General features: G+C 40.3%; 2 protein-coding genes across 2 annotated transcripts in view; one reads left to right on the forward strand and one right to left on the reverse strand.

Moving 5' to 3' along the window:
• The window catches only part of LOC122569398 (protein bric-a-brac 1-like), a gene marked incomplete at its 5' end in the record, with an annotated part of 164,834 nt that extends 155,628 nt beyond the window's left edge, over positions 1-9,206 (forward strand). The window contains 4 exon segments of the mRNA XM_043730384.1: positions 3,084-3,261; positions 4,141-4,226; positions 4,420-4,659; positions 4,987-9,206. Of these exon segments, the coding sequence (XP_043586319.1) occupies positions 3,084-3,261; positions 4,141-4,226; positions 4,420-4,659; positions 4,987-5,507 (1,025 nt within the window). The 3' untranslated portion in view covers positions 5,508-9,206.
• Positions 9,207-10,651: 1,445 nt separating this feature from the next.
• On the reverse strand, positions 10,652-17,272 carry LOC122569401 (nucleobindin-2). The gene is made up of 12 exons (XM_043730389.1): positions 17,107-17,272; positions 16,844-16,989; positions 16,152-16,278; positions 15,977-16,081; positions 15,664-15,885; positions 15,502-15,598; positions 15,350-15,426; positions 15,167-15,269; positions 14,911-15,091; positions 14,686-14,842; positions 13,010-13,051; positions 10,652-12,801 (listed from the first exon to the last, which is right to left on the reverse strand). The coding sequence occupies exons 3-12, from the start codon at positions 16,272-16,274 to the stop codon at positions 12,247-12,249; spliced, it is 1,662 nt and encodes a 553-aa protein (XP_043586324.1). The 5' UTR covers positions 16,275-16,278; positions 16,844-16,989; positions 17,107-17,272; the 3' UTR covers positions 10,652-12,246.
• Positions 17,273-19,683: the final 2,411 nt, after the last annotated feature.

Below are 19,683 nucleotides of genomic sequence, written 5' to 3' on the forward strand. Positions count from 1 at the left end.
GCAACGCGAACCGTGCAAGCCTTGTAAAACTGTGCCTTTTTTCCCCGAGAGTCGACTTTCGGCGCGTTACGCTCGAACGTAATCGCTGGAAACGCAGACGACGGACGATGTTAGAATACTCTGCAACGTTCGTTCCGAACAACGAAACAGCGACTCCCATCGCGTTCCGCGATTCCCCTTCGATCGATATTTTTCACATTCCATGCGCATTCCATTTCTGGTTCGCGAACCAAACTCTTTCCAAGCCTAGCGTTCTCGAACTGACGCGTATCCTTTGCAATGGGACCATAATAAGTGATAGGGATTAATGATAACAGTAACGTTTAGAACGTAGCAAGAGCAATAATAATATATTGCGTTATCGCGGCTAACGATTGTTCCAGCGATAATCCAGTGCCTTCTGCACCACGTCTTCCAATCCGTGTAGTTTAACGAATTCGATTCTTATTTTTAGTCGCTGCGACTCGAGCCTCGTCGTCACGAATATCGGACAGATCGATAAAAACGTCGACTTCTTAATCCTAGAAATTGCAAGATGTTTCTGCGAATATCTTGTTCGATCGTAATATCAACGAATTTACTATCGTTGGAAGTTACGCGAAACTTACGTAAAAGTTATTTTATTAAACTTGCTTGTAAATCATAGACTCTTGGTGGGACCGTTTAATCGGATTTCTTGCGATCATTCCATTCGTAAAGACAGGAAAGTTGGTCGTTACGATTTGTTAAGAGCGTTTGTTACGACGAAATTGCGTCAGGCTGTCGCAGAGGTTTCGTTCGGCGCAAAACCATGACCATGACGCTGGCATCGCTTCTGTTCTATCGTTCCATCGATCGGAATTTCATTCTGGTCGTTTTAATTTCCAGATGGTTTCTTTGGTGTTTCGACAAAAAAACGACGATGACGTCGAATCGTTTGCCTCCTTTTTTTTTTTTTTTTTTTTTTTAACAATTAGTAACCATAGCATGGTGTTTGCAGTGGAACACCTGCTAATAATACAAAGCAAACATTTGGGATGCCGATGTGAGTGGCATAGCGGCTATGGTACGACGGAACTTTTATAACAGCTTGATATTTGCTTAGTACGAATTTGCTTAGTGTTGGAAGCGAGCAACTTTGCTCGAGCACAGACTCGCACCTGTCTCGTCGTCGATTGTTTTATACATTGAAAATCGTTCGAATTTGTTAACCGACGTATTCGACTAAAGTATTCCGACGCGATTAGCGAACGTTGCGCAATAAATGCGGTTCGATGACATTTAGCCTGCGTTGTATATTTTTGTGTGCAAAAAAATTGCTAGAATACGAAAAATGCTGCAACTCGAGAACGTTGCAACCTTATGCCCGACGGGCAACTTGTGTTTTCACGTTCTAAATATGCTTTCGAAACTGTCGCGCGTGCGTTAAGAAAGTTAAAGATATTTTCGAAAAAGATGTCCGAAATTCTCAAACCGCTGTGTACTCGACCAGCATTCGCCGTAATTAACGAATAAGCGACACTTCCCAGCGCAACGTAACACGAGGCACATCCTTTTAACGTTTATCGCGGAACGCCCGGTCAGCCCGTGGCTCCGTTGGTAAATATACTCGTCGCGCTAATTTTCCACCTGGTGTTCGTACATCGTTTCGCTTTAATTACGACGGAAATAGCGTTAAATCGATCTCGGCCGATTACTTTTGTAACACGGACCCATCGTCCGATTCTCGTAGAATACTCGTCGCGAATAGAGCGCGTTTCTCTCTCACGGCCGACGAGATTTCAAGGAAAAACCGTCGCTCGTATTATTAGCGCTACGACGATGTTCGTTTCATTTTCCTTTTCTACGTTTTGCGTCGGTTACCTAACGTTAATTGATTTTTCGTTAACGTTAACGTGATTCACGACCGACGTCGTCTCTTCGTTACGAACGATGGGAACTCGGCGATTTGGAAAATCGACCAAAATACCGCCTAGTAAAATCGCATGATCGCGATTACCATAAGGTTACTCGTTGTTCACCGATCTCGCTGCATCTTTTGAAAACGAAGCCGGACGACTCGCGGTCTGGATCGGACACGCGTGCGCGTGTACCGAGGCGCGCACGCGCGCCTTCCTTTCCAATTAATTGTATTAATCGTCAAATTGGAGGATGCTCAATTAAACCCAATAAGTTAACTATTAAATAATCGTTGCGAATTGAGGCCAACCGTTCGTGGCGTAGCCGGTATTCGAGTCGTATGGTACTCGCGCGCTCCAAGGCAAACGGTTGCGAGCCTGCGATTAACGTTTAACGTTAAGGAAAAAATATTTTCTATCGACGATCGAGCTTGTTTCGTTAAGAACTCTTTCTTTCTTTCTTTCCTTCTTTCTTTCTTTCTTTCTCTCTCTCTCTCTCTCTCTCTCTCTCTCTCTATTTCTTTCTTTCTTTCTTTCTTTTTTATTCTATAACGATTGTACGCCAACGATAATACAATCGATACGATTAACGTACACGACACGCAGCGTTTATTCCCCGTTCCCACTTTTCCCCGCCCGCAACTTGCCTTTCAATACTTTGTTCGCAGGTACGCTTCGCCCAAGCAGCTACAAAGGAACCTAACTACACGATACTCGCACCTTCGCTCGACTTACCTACGTCTGGTTATTTACCCTATTTATATGTCGTACGCTTGCATCGTTTCGTCGAATTCGAATCGTCGCATTCGAAACGATTCCATTCAATTCGATTCTTTCGATGCATTTGCATTGGTTCACGCGAATCGACGAGCGTCCGTTTACACGCTCGCGTGACAGCGAATCAGCTTTTCGATCGATCGATCGATCGATCGCGTTAACGAAACCGATGCGCCGCAACGACGCAACGAAAATGCATAAAAGTAAAACTAAAAGAGAGAAAGAGAGGCAGACAGAGAGACAGAGAGACAGAGAGAGAGAGAGAGAGAGAGAGAGAGAGATGGATCGAAAGGTTGATCTCGCGATGTTAAGATTCACCCATCTTCTTCCTTTATACGCGTCTTCCTTCGACCAGTGAAAATCCCGACACTTACTAATGCCGTGCTTTTTCTGTTTTCTCTTTTTCCACGGGGGGCGTAAACTAAACAGACAGCTACCAGTATCAGCTGCAATCGATGTGGCAGAAATGCTGGAACACCAATCAGAGCCTGGTGCACAATCTGCGCTTTCGAGAACGCGGCCCGCTCAAGTCCTGGCGACCAGAAACCATGGCGGAGGCGATCTTCAGCGTACTGAAAGAAGGATTGTCCTTGAGTCAAGCAGCAAGGTAACTATATACTTATCAAGTTTTAGTTTTTCGTTCACGGCCGTTCGTTTTCTCCTTCCGTCTGGCATTAACCGAAACCAAATTTCTCGCGTTAACCAAATAAAGAATGGCGTCGCGTCGCTGCTCAACCAGATGGGTGGTCCGAATTACATCTGCATCAGACGTTCGCCCTGTTCGCTGGAGGAAAGTGGCGAGAAGAATTTCATTATCAGGCGGATATTCGTGGCGCGACGGGACAAATTAAACTAAGAAAGTTCATCGGACCGTTCTAACGAAACGCCGAATTTTTAATGAGATTTTCGATAAACTCGATTACACAGGCTGCGATTATCGCGGTTGGTTTCGCGAGGGCCATCGATGTTATCGTTCGCTTTTAATCGTTCGAGACAAAAAGTATCGGTTTACCGATTTTTCCAGATGATGTTCTGCCAATGGTTAAGCGAAATTAATTTACAAAGGTTACGATTTGTTTCGTCGCAACTGAACAATCTGCGGCGAAAGTTTCGAGCGATTCGGTGGAAATGATTTAGTTGCGAGAATCGAACGATAACCTGCGTCGGATGTAAATGGGTTAAAACAGAGAGAAAACAATTGGCTGTTGGGTTCGGCGAGCGATCAACTTAAGAACTTTTACAGCTTAGTCGTAAAACGCGCGTATCGCACGCGCGTAATAACGCGTAGTCGTTAAAGGCTGTTTCCCTTTGTGCGAGCATGTGCTGCCCGATCGAGCAACGTTTCGCGGAACGAGTCCGATAATCTTTACGAGAATCGATCGATTTCGTCGTGCTGCCGCTTTCAGCTACAAACATTCTCTCGATCGTGCACCATCGATCCAACAGCTCTTCTCATTCTCACACGCTTCCTGATACTTTGTTGCAGAAAATACGACATCCCATACCCGACCTTCGTATTGTACGCGAATCGAGTACACAATATGCTGGGTCCGAGTGCTGATGGAGGAGCCGGTGAGTATTAGTCGGATATTCTAAGATTCTTTCGCTCGGATGACAAACTTCAAAAAGCCGAATCACGTTGTTCTTTACGTTTTACGTTTTACGATTTTTGAAAATCAGCGTAACTAGAGTTCGCAACGAAGCAGGCGTTGCCCGGAAATACCGAGACATCGGCATACCATTCGTTTGTTTTTTGCCTGGTCAGATCTTCGTCCGAAAGGCAGAGGCAGACCGCAAAGGATTCTGTTGGGTGTTTGGCCCGACGAGCACATTCGCGGTGTGATTCGAGCCGTGGTGTTCCGCGATGGACACTCGCCGCACATGGTGAAGGAAGAGCCGACTTCGATGTATCCGAGTTTGGCAAATTACGCGGCTTGCAACGGTCCCGAAGGCGCGGTCAGCCCCGGAGCGGCAGCCGCGGCCGCGGTTGCTGCGGTCGCTCAAGGTAACGATAGACTACCATATATATGTATTAGGTTGTCCGAAAAGTTTCTTTCGTTTCATGAGGAAATAATAGACGCACAAGGTTTTTTTTTGTTTTATATTATTTTGTCGAATTACGTGCGATCGATTTTGTTCTGTCGAGTTAAACACCGCGACATTTCACGGACTTGGTTTCACGTTTGTACGAAGGTGGACTGTTGCAAAAGACACGTTTGCGAAAGAAAGACACTTTCCGGACAAGCTAATATTTATCTTTCTAATTGTCTTGCTGGCGCAGCTTTCTATCGAAAGGAAGAAAATTAATATTCGGGGTTGTTGGTTGACGTAGGACTGCGACATCAAATGTGCAGCATGGTAGCGGCGGCGCACTCGCAGCAACACGATATGATGGCGACAAATCTGTCTACGAATCTGTCGACGAGCCTCTCGTCGAATCTACAAGCAGCGATGCAAGCCAGTCAGCATCACCACAACAGCAACAACAGCGGTACACCGGTTATCGGGAGTAACAACGGTAGCGGCGGAGGCGGCGGGAATAACGGAAACTCGCCGCTAAATTTGGGCTTGGCCAGTCCAGGCTCCGGCGGCCCACCAGAGAGCCCGATGGAGAGTCCTCTGGCGAGTCCTCTCGGCCCTCTGATGGATCCTGGACACATACCTAGCAGCGTGGAAGTCGGGATCGGCGTGAGTGGTATGACGTACAAGCCGGCGCGAAGCTTCGTCAGCCCACGACCGGAGAATCTCTTCCAGGAGGACATCGCGGATCTCGTAAAGAGTCCTCACGGACTCAAGGACAAAGACAAAATTCCCGTTAAGCTGGAGCCGCTAACCGACTCGCGTTGCGAATAGTAAGCGCGACAAGCTCGAAATCGAACGAGCTGATCGTTGCCCGTTGGATCGGCAGAACAGCGTCTCACTTCCATCGGGATCCTAACAAAAGGCTTCTCGTCGACGCTTCTCGCAGAAGCGAATCTGCGAGGAGGCGACGCTCGCTGTACGGATTATTCGAAAGTATAACCGCGGTGATCGATTCGTCGGAGCGCGATCGCGTAATCGACACGGCGGCGGCGAATCGAGCGCCGTGCTTCCAGCCTCGAACGGTCCGTATTCCGACCATTCGTCCTCGCGACGATACCGCAGTATACCAGAGCGATCTCGCGCGAAGATCGTTCGAGTTTTACAATCAAAACGGGGAGGGAGGGGAGGGGAGGGGAGGGGAAAGGGAAATGATCGAGAGAGAAGGGCCATGGGAAAAGCGACACCGAGTGGAGCAGCTACGATCGATGCTCGATCCCCTGATTCTCGATCCTCGATTCTCGATCCTCGATTCTCGATCCTCGATCCCCTGATTCTCGATCCTCGATTCTCGATCCTCGATCCTCGAATCTCAAGCCAAATCCTTCCCAGCAGCCTCGAGCATCGATCGTGATCGCTCGACCGATTCCGACGCAGTCTCGAAGGCCGCCTATTTTAAGAAAACGTTCCGTAGCTAACTTTGCTCGATCGGAGCTCGTTACGAAGCATCCGACTGCGCGCAAAAGCGAGGACGCGAGTGTGCTGCACGGACACGCGCTTACACTCGAGATTTATATATCTATGCATATACGATAACCGTACGTTTAATATGCCAAATGTATAGTAATTGGGAAGCGATCTCGTGACACGAGCCAGTATTCGCGTGGATCGACATATACAGCTCGTCGGGACTCGCCGAACGTTGGAAGCAACGTCCGTACAGACGGACTGAGAAAATACCGTGGATTTCTCGTAACGCGGTTCCACATGTAGATCGCATCGAAACGCTGCAAAGCAAGACGAGACTGGTGGAATTACAGCCGTTCGTAAAACGGACGATCGATTCGAGAAACGTTGCGCTTCCGAAATGAAAAAAAAAAAGAAGAAAGGAGATGAAAAAAAAGAAAAGGGAAAAAGAGAAGAACAATGGCGAATAATCTTACGAAAGCGAAAGAGATGTACAAAATTCGCTTTGCGACTGTTCGTCGATCGAGACAACGTCGACGTTCTAAATCTCTACGGAACGAAAGAGAAACAAAAGTTGTTCGACTGGTGCGTACGCGTTAGCACGCAGAAGGGAGAACAAAACCGATTGCTGTACTTTATTAAGTGTAATGATTGCCTTCCTGCCATATTTGGGGTATGCCAAGTATAAAAATTATAAGGTTTAGAGATTAGGGAACGAAAAATTAATGACGACACTACCGTGAAATTCATTGAATTTGGAACAAGAGAAAATGTGGATAGACGCGCGAGCGCCGTGTGCCTGTGTTAACATTGAAAGCGGACGAACGCGAGCATTTGACTGAGCGAATCGAACGTGTGAGCGTGATACGTGCGAGTGAATGTTTTTTTCGGAAAGATCGTGCTATTTTTCAAAATTTTACATGTTACGCGTACGACTTTTCGCGAGAACACCCTCGATCCTCGACAATCGAAGAACGACACGAGTCGAGTAGTCGTCGAAACGAACCGATTCCTTTACGGAATCGTTCGAATTCTAGCCGGTCGATCGCACGCTGTCAAGCCAATTCAGCTCGGAATTTCTTTCACAAATGATTCGCGTCTACTCCTCGATCGTTCTAGCCACGAACCGCCGTTCAGAGATTTCGTGCGACGTCTAAGTACGAGCGAGTTCGTATCGAACCTAGTCATCCTAGGAACAGAAAGAGGGGGAAGACAGAGAGAAAGTGAGAAATGGACAGGATGGGGAAGAATGAGAGAGCGAATGGAACGGAAGAGACAGAGAGAAAGAAAGGAGCGCGTGTGACAGAGAGAACGAAACTTTCTAAACAAGAAAAAAAGCAAATTTTTTAAAGTTGGCACACTGGTTCTGGAGTGACTCTTTGTAAGTATTAAAAAGTAAACAAAACAAAAAAAAAAATTCGAAGTGGCCTTCTGTAAAAGGAAAAGACCATCGCTTTTCGCTTTTGCTCGAAAAAAAAGAGAATGGGGCGTATAGGCTGTCCATCGTGTTATACGTTGTTTAGGCAACTTTTTGGAAAACGTTGTTCTCGCGCCACTCCCCTACGAAAGCTTTAAACGGTTCGTACGAAAGTTTCGGGAGGAATCGATTAGCAAGTTAATTATCGGCGATTAGAAAATTAATTCGGGAAAACTCTAAAACGCGTTATTCTTGATACGACAGATTTTTGGGTGAAAATATTCGAGCGCTCGGTCGACGAGAAAAAGTGCGATCGGGCGCGTTTTATTTTTCGTGAAAATCGGAACGACGCGCGAGAGAGCGATCGATTCAGGGGAAAAAAATGAAACGGAAAAAGAAAAGGAAAAGAGGATCGCGAATTTAAAAGATTTTATTACGATTTAGGCTTAATGTGTTCAACGAGAAGGTAAATTTGAACGAAACCAGCGGCAGGGCGGAGCAAAAGGAATTCGTGAGTCAAAGCGAGGAGATGGGATTGGAAGAAGAAAGGAAGAAATATAATTCAAAGAGCCGCGAACGAAATTGCGAGAAAGAATTAGCCGAAAGACAGAGGGGTTAGGGAGAGAGTGTGCGAGAGAAAAGGATGGGGCATGTGAACAGGCGAGAATGTGGAAAAGATTAAAATTAATATTGTATAAAAAAAAAAGTAGCAAGTGCCTTCCAAACAAAAAAAATTTAACGTGTCCCGTAGACCGTGACCACTTGTACGTGATGAAAAGTCATTCGAAATTTCGCATCACCAAATGAATCATTTGCGACAGAAGTGGAAAAGAAATGCAAAAGAGAAAAAAAAAGACGGAACAAAGAAAACCGGAAAACAAAGTACAGATGATAAAGATACAAGGAATTATTTGTGGGGACGTTGCGTAAAATAAACATTTCTTCTTAGTACGTACATATTCTCTTCGTCTCGTCTCGAAGTCTTGGCGACGCTGCGCGATTTCTGCGAAGATTAAACAGCACGGTTATAGTCGAGGATAGAATCAAAGGAGGAACTCGAATATTTTGCGAAAATTTTTCATTTTACTTTTAAACTGTACGATCGATCCGATCTCGGCCGATCCGTATCGATGCCGACCGATGAAATTGATTCGGATCGAATCGGATCGGTTCGGATCGGGTCGGGTCGGATCGGATCGGATCGGAAATTTTTCATGTCGATTACGCAATGTGTCTACGAATCTTTTGTGTGCGTGTAGAGCGAATGTACAGAATCTACAAGCAAACCCGACAAAATTTCTGTTTTGGATCAACCCACCACCGGTAATACCCTGAATGGCATATTCTCGTAAACGTTTCTTTTCGATTCGCTTGTACGAAAGAACGGAAATGGATGGTTAAACGGAGAGTGGGGAGCGGGGGGATGGGGGGAGGGGAGAGCGTGTAACTGAATTATCAGAGGGAACGGATATTTCGAGAATCTTTCGTTTACGCATTTTGATATATCTGTGAACAGATGAAGAAAAACAAAGATACTTATATTACATACATAAGGTATAAGTGAAGAAAAAAAATGCATCTAATACGCTATTATTGATATAGGACACAAAGTAAAGTAAATATATATGAGACAAAAAAAAATATATATATATACATAAATTGATATATTGACGCTATAAGATTGCTGCTGGATACGTTTTACGTTGAAGGAAGATATGATGATGCAGTTTTCCGTTCAAACGTCGTCGAGGACGAAACAAAAGTTCACGGGGAGAATTAAGTTAGACAAAAGTAAGGATCTTAGAGTCGAAGACAAAGTAGCTCTTAGAATTTTTATCGAGGCAACATAAGGACGGACGGGCGTGACGCTAGTATACTACTTTCGATAAAAACCTCCACCCATTTGTCCTCGTGGCTTGTGTACGTTTCACTCGCTTATCGATCGATCTCCCGAGTTTTCCGTCTTCTCGATCCGTCTTACGCGTACATGTTTCCCGATTTCCTAAGCGAACGTACGCTTTGCGAATTCGTGTGGAAGAATGTAACCGCCAGTAAGATCGATCGAAACGGTGGAAAGTCGCGGCAGATCCGCATCTGTAGAAATACTTATATAGCGAGGATCCACGCGAGTCTCGAGAACGGAGGAGAGCGTGGAAAAGTTGGCGAGCGAGACGCGTTTGGCCGCGAGGCAACCAATACTCGGCTGCAGTTGTAAAACAAATTTTCAACGTTCGTTCTATGAGAATTAAAGAATATGCGAAACAGGATCTGAAATGTATTACGCACGCGCCGAATCTTTCCTTTATTTTCGCCTTAGCTTCGAGATGTAATGTCTTATTATAATAACGATCGACCCGACATACGCGCCACACTTGTACACGAAAGGAAAAAGGAAACACCGAAGAGAATTCAAGCAAACCGTAAGAGTAAAACGATAATGAAGCGTAGTAATCCCCGTATCCGCGATTTACGACTAGTTTACAGGATGTAACACGTAACTGCGTTTACCGGAGGGACGTTACGACAGCGGAAGGAACGCGATCGAGAAACACCAAGGAACGGCCCGGTTCGATTCACGTTTCTCTGCTGCGGTAACGGCTAAACATTCGAGACTAAACTAGGTGGCATCCTAATTTACAGAAACTATTAGTCGAACAATAGAAACCGCACATTTTTCGGAATCCGATTATTTAATCGTATACATCCCCGGCCGTGAGCCAATATCCGACACAACGCGTCCACGGCACCCCACCACTTCACCCACTTACATACATACACGCGCACACACACAAACACACACACACACACACACACACACACGCACACACACATGACACAAAACACGTACATGTGCTCATACACGTCTACGTACACGTCTAAGTACACGTCTACGTACACGTCTAAGTACACGTCTACGTACACGTCTAAGAAAACGTAGACAGGGGGAAAACGGAAAGAGTTAAGTTATTGAATGATAGGATAAAGAAAAAAGTAAGAAAGGAAGGTATAAGAAAGACGAAGAAAGTATGAGAAAGGAGTATGAGAAAGATGTAAACGTACGAACGAAAGAGAAATAGCGACAGACAAAACAAAATTGAAAGCAAAGGAATATATTCTTGGAACAAGTACACTAAAGGAGAACACACAGTATATATTACGCGACAAACATGCACAACCGCGCGTTCACTGTAAATAGAAAGGATGCAACATTATTATACGACAAAGTTCATCTTTATTATCGTAACCTGTAATATATTTATTTGTCCGGTCGTAAAGGTATTTTATGTAATTTAAGATCCGAGCCTCTGTTTCATTTGAATTTGCCGCCATAGTGCGCTAACGAGGCATTGGTCGATGCAGTAACAGATAGAAAGGCGTTCTTTTGGTACGATAAATATTTTTGAAAGCGATTGCAAATAAAGTTGTGGAGCGCGTATGGCTTCACGTGACCAGTGTCTCGCGATAATTAGGAGCGAAATCGAAAAGGATCAGGTAATGCGGTCTCGCGATCGAAGCTGATCATAGCAATTTCCGACCAGCTCTTACCTCAAAATTTAGAATGTCTCCGAATCGTTATAACGGCTGTTACATACACGTTTCTATCGCCTTTCAGCTTCGATCGCCTGATTCTGCGAACCGAATTGTCTAACTGTCTTCGTTTCAGTTTCTAATCTCAATCGATTCGTTTGAAATCGTCGCGCAGCTTACAGTAGAAGACGCTCGCTGTCCAAGAACGACGACAAGCGCAAGTTTCTTTGCAGATGGCGATAGTTTGTAGTTACTATTGTTTCTATTTACATTAAAACAAAGTATTTCTTTTTCAGTAGATAGTCGAATTGATTAAACCGACACACTATACGAATAGTTGCGCGCGTGTCTTTAAGAAAACGCTCGAAATATGTGTGTGTACCCGTGACGAATCGCGAAGCGACGTTTGTTTCCGTTTTCTTCCAAACACCTCGGATACGAGGCTTTGGAAATAGTTTTCTTTAGTCACGGATGCAAGCAAAACCCGTCACCAATTACGAATTCCTCTTTTATTTATTACCGATTAGCATGTAAGATGACGTTCTACCAACATATGCTATAATTATAAATACACCTTATATATAGTGGAGTAAGCGTTACATTACCTACCTACCTACCCACCTACCTACCTATCCGTGCTTGACGGGTGAAACAAACAGATGAATCACGCAATCATATATTTAAGTTGCTATTTGGCACATATATCTAAGTAATATACTAACATAAACAGTATGCAATAATAAATATGAGAAATTAAATATGATCTTTTTCACTGAATCGCACAGCAACCCCTCCTATATTCTTTATCTTTCGATGCACGCGATGTTCCAACGATTATATATTCTTGATAAAAACGAAGGGTTCTGCACCAAAAAGACAATAAATTATTACTTCGTAAAGTACTAAGGCAGCAAATAAACAATGTTTTTTTAATACTTCTATTTTTCTTGGAAATAATTTTATTTACATTTCATGATAAGTTGTCCGGCTTCCGTGATGAACGTAATGTGTGTACGATCATACAGATATTACAATCAATGAGTAAAATAACAGCGAAAAATATAAAAAATACTCTAAAATGACAAAATTCAATTCTTTAAAAAATTGAAGGCGCACTCTTGTCAAATTAGATCTTATAGTCTTGCTGAATTGTGGGCGCAATTATACTTTCTCATGAACCGGAATTTTATTTCTATTAACTTCCTGTTGGGCGGGCGCTTGCGCGGGTTGTGAATCTGCTTGATTTGAACTATGTTTTTGTGGCACGGCGTTCGTCTGAATATTTTGTGGTACTTGATTTACTATGTTTTGTTGCTGTTGTTGAAAATTTGGAACTGGAGCTTGTTGTTGAAAATTTGGAGCTTGATGTTGTTGTTGAAAATTTGGAGCTTGATGTTGTTGTTGAAAATTTGGAGCTTGAGGTTGCTGTTGAACTAAAGGCTGATTTTGCTGCCCTTGTTGAACCGGTACGGCTCCAGGGTGTACTTGTTGAACAGGGATTTGATTTTGAGGTACCTGATATTGCTGATTCAATGGTAGCTGCCCTTGAAACTGTTGTTGCTGTTGTTGAGGAATTTGACCATGCTGCTGAGCAACTACAATCTGTGGCTGCTGTTGATATTGTGGATGACCTTGGTCTTGGAATTGTTGATGAAGCATATTTTGATTTGGATCTAATCCAGGAGCAACTGGTCCTTGCCCATACTGTGATGGAAACTAAAAGATATCAATAAAATTACTTTTACAAAATTTTAATTTTTACTAATTGGACATGCTAAAATAATATTTTTTTAGGTTTCTTTTTATTATGTTAGATCATTAAGCGTCAAAGAAAAACTTTGAAACCATACTTTATATTTACTTTAAATAAAACATATATATATGTACTATATATCGTCTTTTTTGATAAACTAAGGATACTTACCGGCTCGGACTGTGCCGGTATACTACCTGGGTGTGGTGGTCGCTAATAACAGCAACAAAAAGTGCACAAGCTAATTATTATCAATTACAAAAACACTACAAACAATGCTTTTTAAAAAACAGACAGATTAAATGAGTGAATAAAACCTAATCACTGGTAACGTAATATACTACAGTATATGTATATATGTACTCCTTCCTATCCGTAAATTTAGTTAAAATAATAAGCGGAAATACTATTATACACATTATACAAATGTTTTTCTACAAATAAAAGCGAATTAATTGCTTACATAATGCTTTCTTTAGAATAAACAATTTGCCACATCAACGTATCAACGTATAAACTGCTGCGGCTTCCAAGTTCATTATTCTGATCAAACAAAAATATATATAATTAACCTTCTTTTTTGCTTACGTTAGATACATTTTTGCAAATACTATGTTATGTAGAAGAGTATTAAAAAATTATATATAGAGTGTTCAGTGAAATGATATGCACGATTTTTGAAGCATTCCCGATAATGTAATAAAAAAATGTTTCAAACACAAGTTGATCTGCTTTTAATCAGCTACAAATTGCAATACCTAAAATCGCCAAAAAATGCTCCTTTCTATAAAAAAAAAAACGAGGTTTATTGAGAGCACAAACGTGATTGTAAACATCTGATCTAGCGCCTTATTAAACCAAATTCTTATGAATTAATGAATTTAACATTTCTGACTCAAGGTCATCTAAAGGTCATAATACTATAGATCGTTGTACTCGTCTTATCAAGAAGACTATGCCATTTAAGAAAATCAAGCTGGTCTTAATTTTTTTTATAGAAAGAAGCATTTTTTAACGACTTTAAGTATTGCAAATTGTGACCGATTCGAAACAAATCAATGTTTGTTACAACATTCTTTTTGTTAACGGTAATGCTTCAAAAATCGTGCACTCCATTTCGCCGAACACCCTATATATGTATAAAAATGTAGAAGCAATAACGAAATAACTTTGATGCCACTTCAAAGTTCCCAAGTGACAAATTCAAATAGCACGATTGCGACTGCTCCCACAACCTCCAATTGACTTTTGACTTTTGTCAACGAGATTACTTTAATGAACCGTACCTTAATCATGCTTCAATGGCACCTCCTAACCTTCAATAGCACAACTTTGACATCCGCATATGACTAAGTAACATTATATACCAAAGACAATAGCCTTGGCATTCCCACAATTTTTAAGCCTTTCGGCACCACCAATGCAACCTCAACAATATTACTCTAAGTTCCGAAATTAAGTAAGAATCGATCCAGTTCGCTATCCAGTGATTTTTCTTTTGCCGCAACTTACATACATGTACATAATGTATACGTATACAATAAATGCATCACATTAGATGAAGTACATATATATATATAATATAATTCTTATTTTAAAGAAAAATATATAAAAATTTTAACGACATTCGTTTAAAGCAGAAATTTTCCATATAACCTAATATCTTTTGATATTATTTTTAACTTTCTAAGGTCATTAATTCATTCATAGCATTAATGGAAGATATACGTTAGAAAGAAACAAGTTAATCAAAAAGGATAAATAAGCACTAACAACATAATATGCATAATCATTGCAAAAAACGTGATAGCTAATCATAACAATGATTTTTACTATATTATACTTACCATTCCTTGGGCAATCATTTTTTGTATTTCCTCTTGCTTGTATCTTTCAAAAGCTTCAAATTCTTCTTGAGTGTAAATTTGTTGTTCATCTAATCCTTGCCACCCTTCATCTTGTTGAAAATTTGGTTTCTTTGTTTGTTCCAAAAATTCTTCATAACTACAACAATAACATGAAGTAACTAATGTTATTCAAAACATAAAATATATGTATATATATATACAAACCTAATAAGACCATCTTTGTTAAGATCAGCCTCATTGAATACATGTTCCCTCATTCTCTCCATCTCCTCAGCTCGTTTTAATAAATCCTCTTGAGGTGCTCCTTGAGCATAAAGTTTATCCAATTCTTTCAAAAATAAAGCTTTAACTTCATCTTGATCCCATACTCCATTACCATCAATATCTAGGGTATTAATTTTTATAAATTACACAAAATTTATAAGACTATAAAGACAAATATAAAATAAAAATATAATACCATGAAAGAAAAAAAATGTTCTAGGATTAAAGTCTTCGCTTTCCATATGATCTTGTTTTTCCCATACTTCCTCTAGTTGTTGTTTACTTCCTGGATGATGTACCTGTAATGTGCAAAATGGAAGAGACAATAAAAATACGTGTATATCAGTAGAATATTAAATCTTTCATATTTACAACTTACAGGTTCGTGTTTTTTCTGCTTTTCCTTCATTGCTTGTAGATCTTGTTCATACTTCTTTTTTTCTGCGTCGTTCATATCTGTAATAAAACAGAATACACAAGAATATATTATTATCACAAATAATCAATACACATTTAATTTATAATAATTACGTTTTAACTTTTCTTGTTCTTCGTATTTCTTCTCCATTTCATGTTGTTTAAATTCCTCACGTCTCCTCCTATCAGCTTTTGCTAAATCCTCAGTCGTCTGTATAAAAAAACAATTAACGTATTTATATCTGATAAACTTATACAATACTAATGCTGCATTACCTTAGCAATTAATTTCTTTAGATCCTGGATCTCAAATGTACGTGTATTAGTATGATCTAAATGTTCAGGTATTTTTAAATGTTCAATATCTAAACCATTCTTTAATTCATTTTCTTTTGTCGCAAGATGTCTTAATCTTTCTAGTTCGTCTCTCTTTATTTCATCTAATCTTGATCTAATATTGTGGTTCACAAATTGTAATTGATCGGCTATCTTTCCTGTCTAATAAAAAAATAAGTTACAAATATATATAGCAACATGAATTGTATTCTTTAAATTCAATAGCAATATAATATTATTTTTTTCAAATTACACGTATATCTGCTTCATCTGCTTTCTCCAACTTCTTTTGAAAATCGGGATCACTCTCTAACACCTGAACTACTTCCATTAGGTATCTACGATATTCCATGTCTACCTATGTAAAAGACTTCTGCTATGAATATTGTTTATAAAATAAAAAATTATCTTTATTGTAAGAAACTTACCATTGGTTCTATATCTTCAACTTCATTTTTATTATCATAATCTTTGCTTTTTTGATTGACGGGTGGTGCAACTGACCAGTGAACTGTCACAGTTATTAGAAGAAATAACAGGAAGTACTTCATCTTTCTATCAAAAAGAATTGTAGACCATAAGTAAAAATTATGAAAATATGATAAAAACTATTAACCGATTGATTATTTACTGAACAAAATGAGAATGAAAATAATGCACGAATTAGTTGAATACAATGTTATATTATAGTCAATTGAACAATATCTTATTGCTTTACCACGTTTCGTTGAAAAAATATGAACCACTAACGTAGCATACGCGCAACAGATGTTTCAATGGAAAAGTTGTCGTAATAGGTATTTATGCGGAAAATATGCTGATTAGGTCGATTCACATACTTGCATCACTAACAATTGGCATAGCTGATTCAACAAATTAAAAACCAATATGTTTACTCGAAATAACACTATATTCTCTTCATTTCTAATATTATTATTGCATACGTGAAAATTGTAACGTCGAAATACTCTTCACAAAAAAAAAAGCTATAAAAATGAAAATTTCAGAAATATAAAAGTGAGAATATTCAGAAACTTGAAATCACACTAATTAAATGACACCACATACAAAAAAAGTGCATATACAGAGAATTCTTCTCAATATTGCTGTTTACCGTTACCTTGATCGCCTTGGTGAAAGTATAAATGTATAAATTTTCAGCCGACACACAACAGAAGATTTTCTATTCTCACTTAAAACTTAACCAATAAATAACTGTGGATCCTCGTGTACAAGTAATCACAATTATGTGTGATTAACGATCAGCTGTGAGATAAAAGTGAGAACATATTGAACATTATATATTTCACACATATATAAAAGTGAAATATATACCGATTATTTGAGAAACCAATAATAATCTCGGCAAATAACAAAAATTACCGTGGTACGTGGTTGCAACGACGGGTAAATGGATACAGATAACGATGTGATCTCGATAGCAGGATTGTCACTGATATAAAATGCACTAAAATTCGCTTCTTGTATAAACTCAACACGATACTGATAGTTATAACAACAAGCAACAACAGTTATAAGAAAGAATTAAACATACATTACATACAGTACATAGATGAGCAAAGACAGACGTACGCAATCGATGATAGTACCGGTCAGTACCGAAAGGTACTGATTTATTCAAGATTATCTTTTTTCCGTCGATGTCTCACACGGTTACAATTATATTACATTGTAGAAGTTTACAGTTCGTGCGGTAGATGGCAACACGAATCCATTTCGTTACAAGGGTTTCTTCCTTGCTTTTACCGATAGAAATTATATTTTAAAAAATTTACTTCATTATATTATCACATGTTCTCACAAATATATACACATACGTACATCAAAATTACCAATAAATAGTTTTTTTTCTTTAACTTACTGTTGATTTTCAACTGATGTTAATTCTTAGCAAATCCATCATATATACGAACGCCAACTTAATTTCATCACACCATATATTGTATATCGACAATTTTTCGTTAGACAACAAAAGCAATTGTATGAACAATAAAAATCAAAGTACAGAGGTCAGAAACAAATGAAAATACATAGATACATAAAACAAAAATAGAAAAAGTTACTTTAAATATGTAACACAATGATCGTATACTAAATTGACTTCAATTTTCACAAGCCAGATCTATAATAGCTTTTTTACGTCAGGTAGCAAATAAATTTAACATGTTCAAACATTATATACACTATCAATGACAAATTTATCATCAAGATGTTACAGCAGTTTTACCTTGGCAAGTGGGAACAGTCTAAACAGGCGGTGAAAGGATCAAATGCATACATTGCAATAGAATATGTACATATGTACATATATGCACAGCGAGGTACAGAATGTATGCTCACGTTTTGGGGGTCACTTGACCCTCTTACCATTCTCGTGACACATGCGACGTTATCGATTCAGTATAGTACTGGTTTGAATTAAAACCACCCTGTGCTAAGTCAATGGCATATGCTTGTACAGATTATGACCACGCCCCGGTATCGATTGAAGTCCGCCTTGTTTAACAAAATTCTATAACAAACAATATAAAGAATAGAAAATTGCAGGTAATTTTTTTTTTGCTACAACGAGAACAGTAATGATATCAACTGAAAGAGCAGATTCTTACTCACTTATAAGGTAAATCTCCGTCCATGAGATATGTAAATATTATTTTAGAATAAAGATAAAACTGAGGTATAAGAAAGAATGCATGAAATTGGATGTATGCATGTATACGATCGAGATGAAAAACGTTGGAATGGCATTTGGGTATCTGTTACTCAGGTAAAATAAGTTGGTCAAACTTAAAAGTGGCTTTAGAGGAAGCTCGTAGTACCAAGATTCAGAAATTATAATTTATTCGACAACGTTGAGCAAGAAATACTTGACACTGAGAGAAGGCAGAAGATAAAGTTAAAGGTATATCGAAGAGAGCTAGCGCCACAGAAATACCGTAACACGTAATCGTGATCTCGCGCTGGGCTTTCAAGAGGAAAATGGCAGCAGGAGAGCTCGTGAACGATCGTGACCACCCCGTCGAACACTCGAGGAACCGTGAACTTTTGAATTCCTCGAACGGTCATTAGGACAAAAGTATACCTGTGTCTACGATCGTCCAGAGACCTGTTACTTTGGAACAATGCCTAGCCGGACAAGTGTTTTCGTATCTGATTGACCCATCTTTCGACGGAACTTGGACAAACGGCTAATTTTTCTTCCAGTTAACGACCTTGGTATACCTGGCGTATCCGCCTTTTCCTCATTCGTCTCTCTCTCTCCTTCGCCCTCTTTATCTATTCAATTCTGTCTCTTCTCCGCCCCCCTCCCCTTCCCCAGAAACGATTCGCAAGATCGTGCAGTTACGCGAACACTCCGTGAACTAATCCTCGATTTCTTACTCAGCTCCTTTTTACGGTTCTTCTTTGCCTCGGCTTGACAGCGTTCATTCATTAGGTGCAACCAATTATTTCCTGCCAATACGGAATTTCAACGTTGGCCTTTGTTCCTTCGAACGTGTCTGCTCTACGTGGGCGTTGATGTCTCTCCCTTGCTAAAGTACACAACTCCAGAGTCACGACAAATATTTTACTTTTTCTCCGACAGACGTCTCTTTATCGTTTCGGACCTCGATACTCCTCCGAAAGTGCGTACAGTTCGTTTTAGCGAGTTGGCCGAACGCGACGAAACACAATTTCACGAGCGTGCTCCTTTGCTAGAGAAGCAGGTTGCAAGGAGCCGTTGTCTTCGGAGTGCGAAAAAATTCTCGCTATATGTTGAGATATGACGGAAGCAGCTAAATGCTTAAACGGTCGAAACGCAGGCTTAAATGCCGTTGATTGCAGTAGGAGGGAAATGAGAGGTTGCACGACGGACTCATATCTCTCGCGGCAACCAGCGTTCCCAAAGACGACCGCGGCTAACGACGCGTGTCCTTCCACGAATCGGCCAACGAACGA

This window comes from Bombus pyrosoma, linkage group LG7, assembly GCF_014825855.1.
Source record: "Bombus pyrosoma isolate SC7728 linkage group LG7, ASM1482585v1, whole genome shotgun sequence".
Lineage (NCBI taxonomy): Eukaryota > Metazoa > Arthropoda > Insecta > Hymenoptera > Apidae > Bombus > Bombus pyrosoma.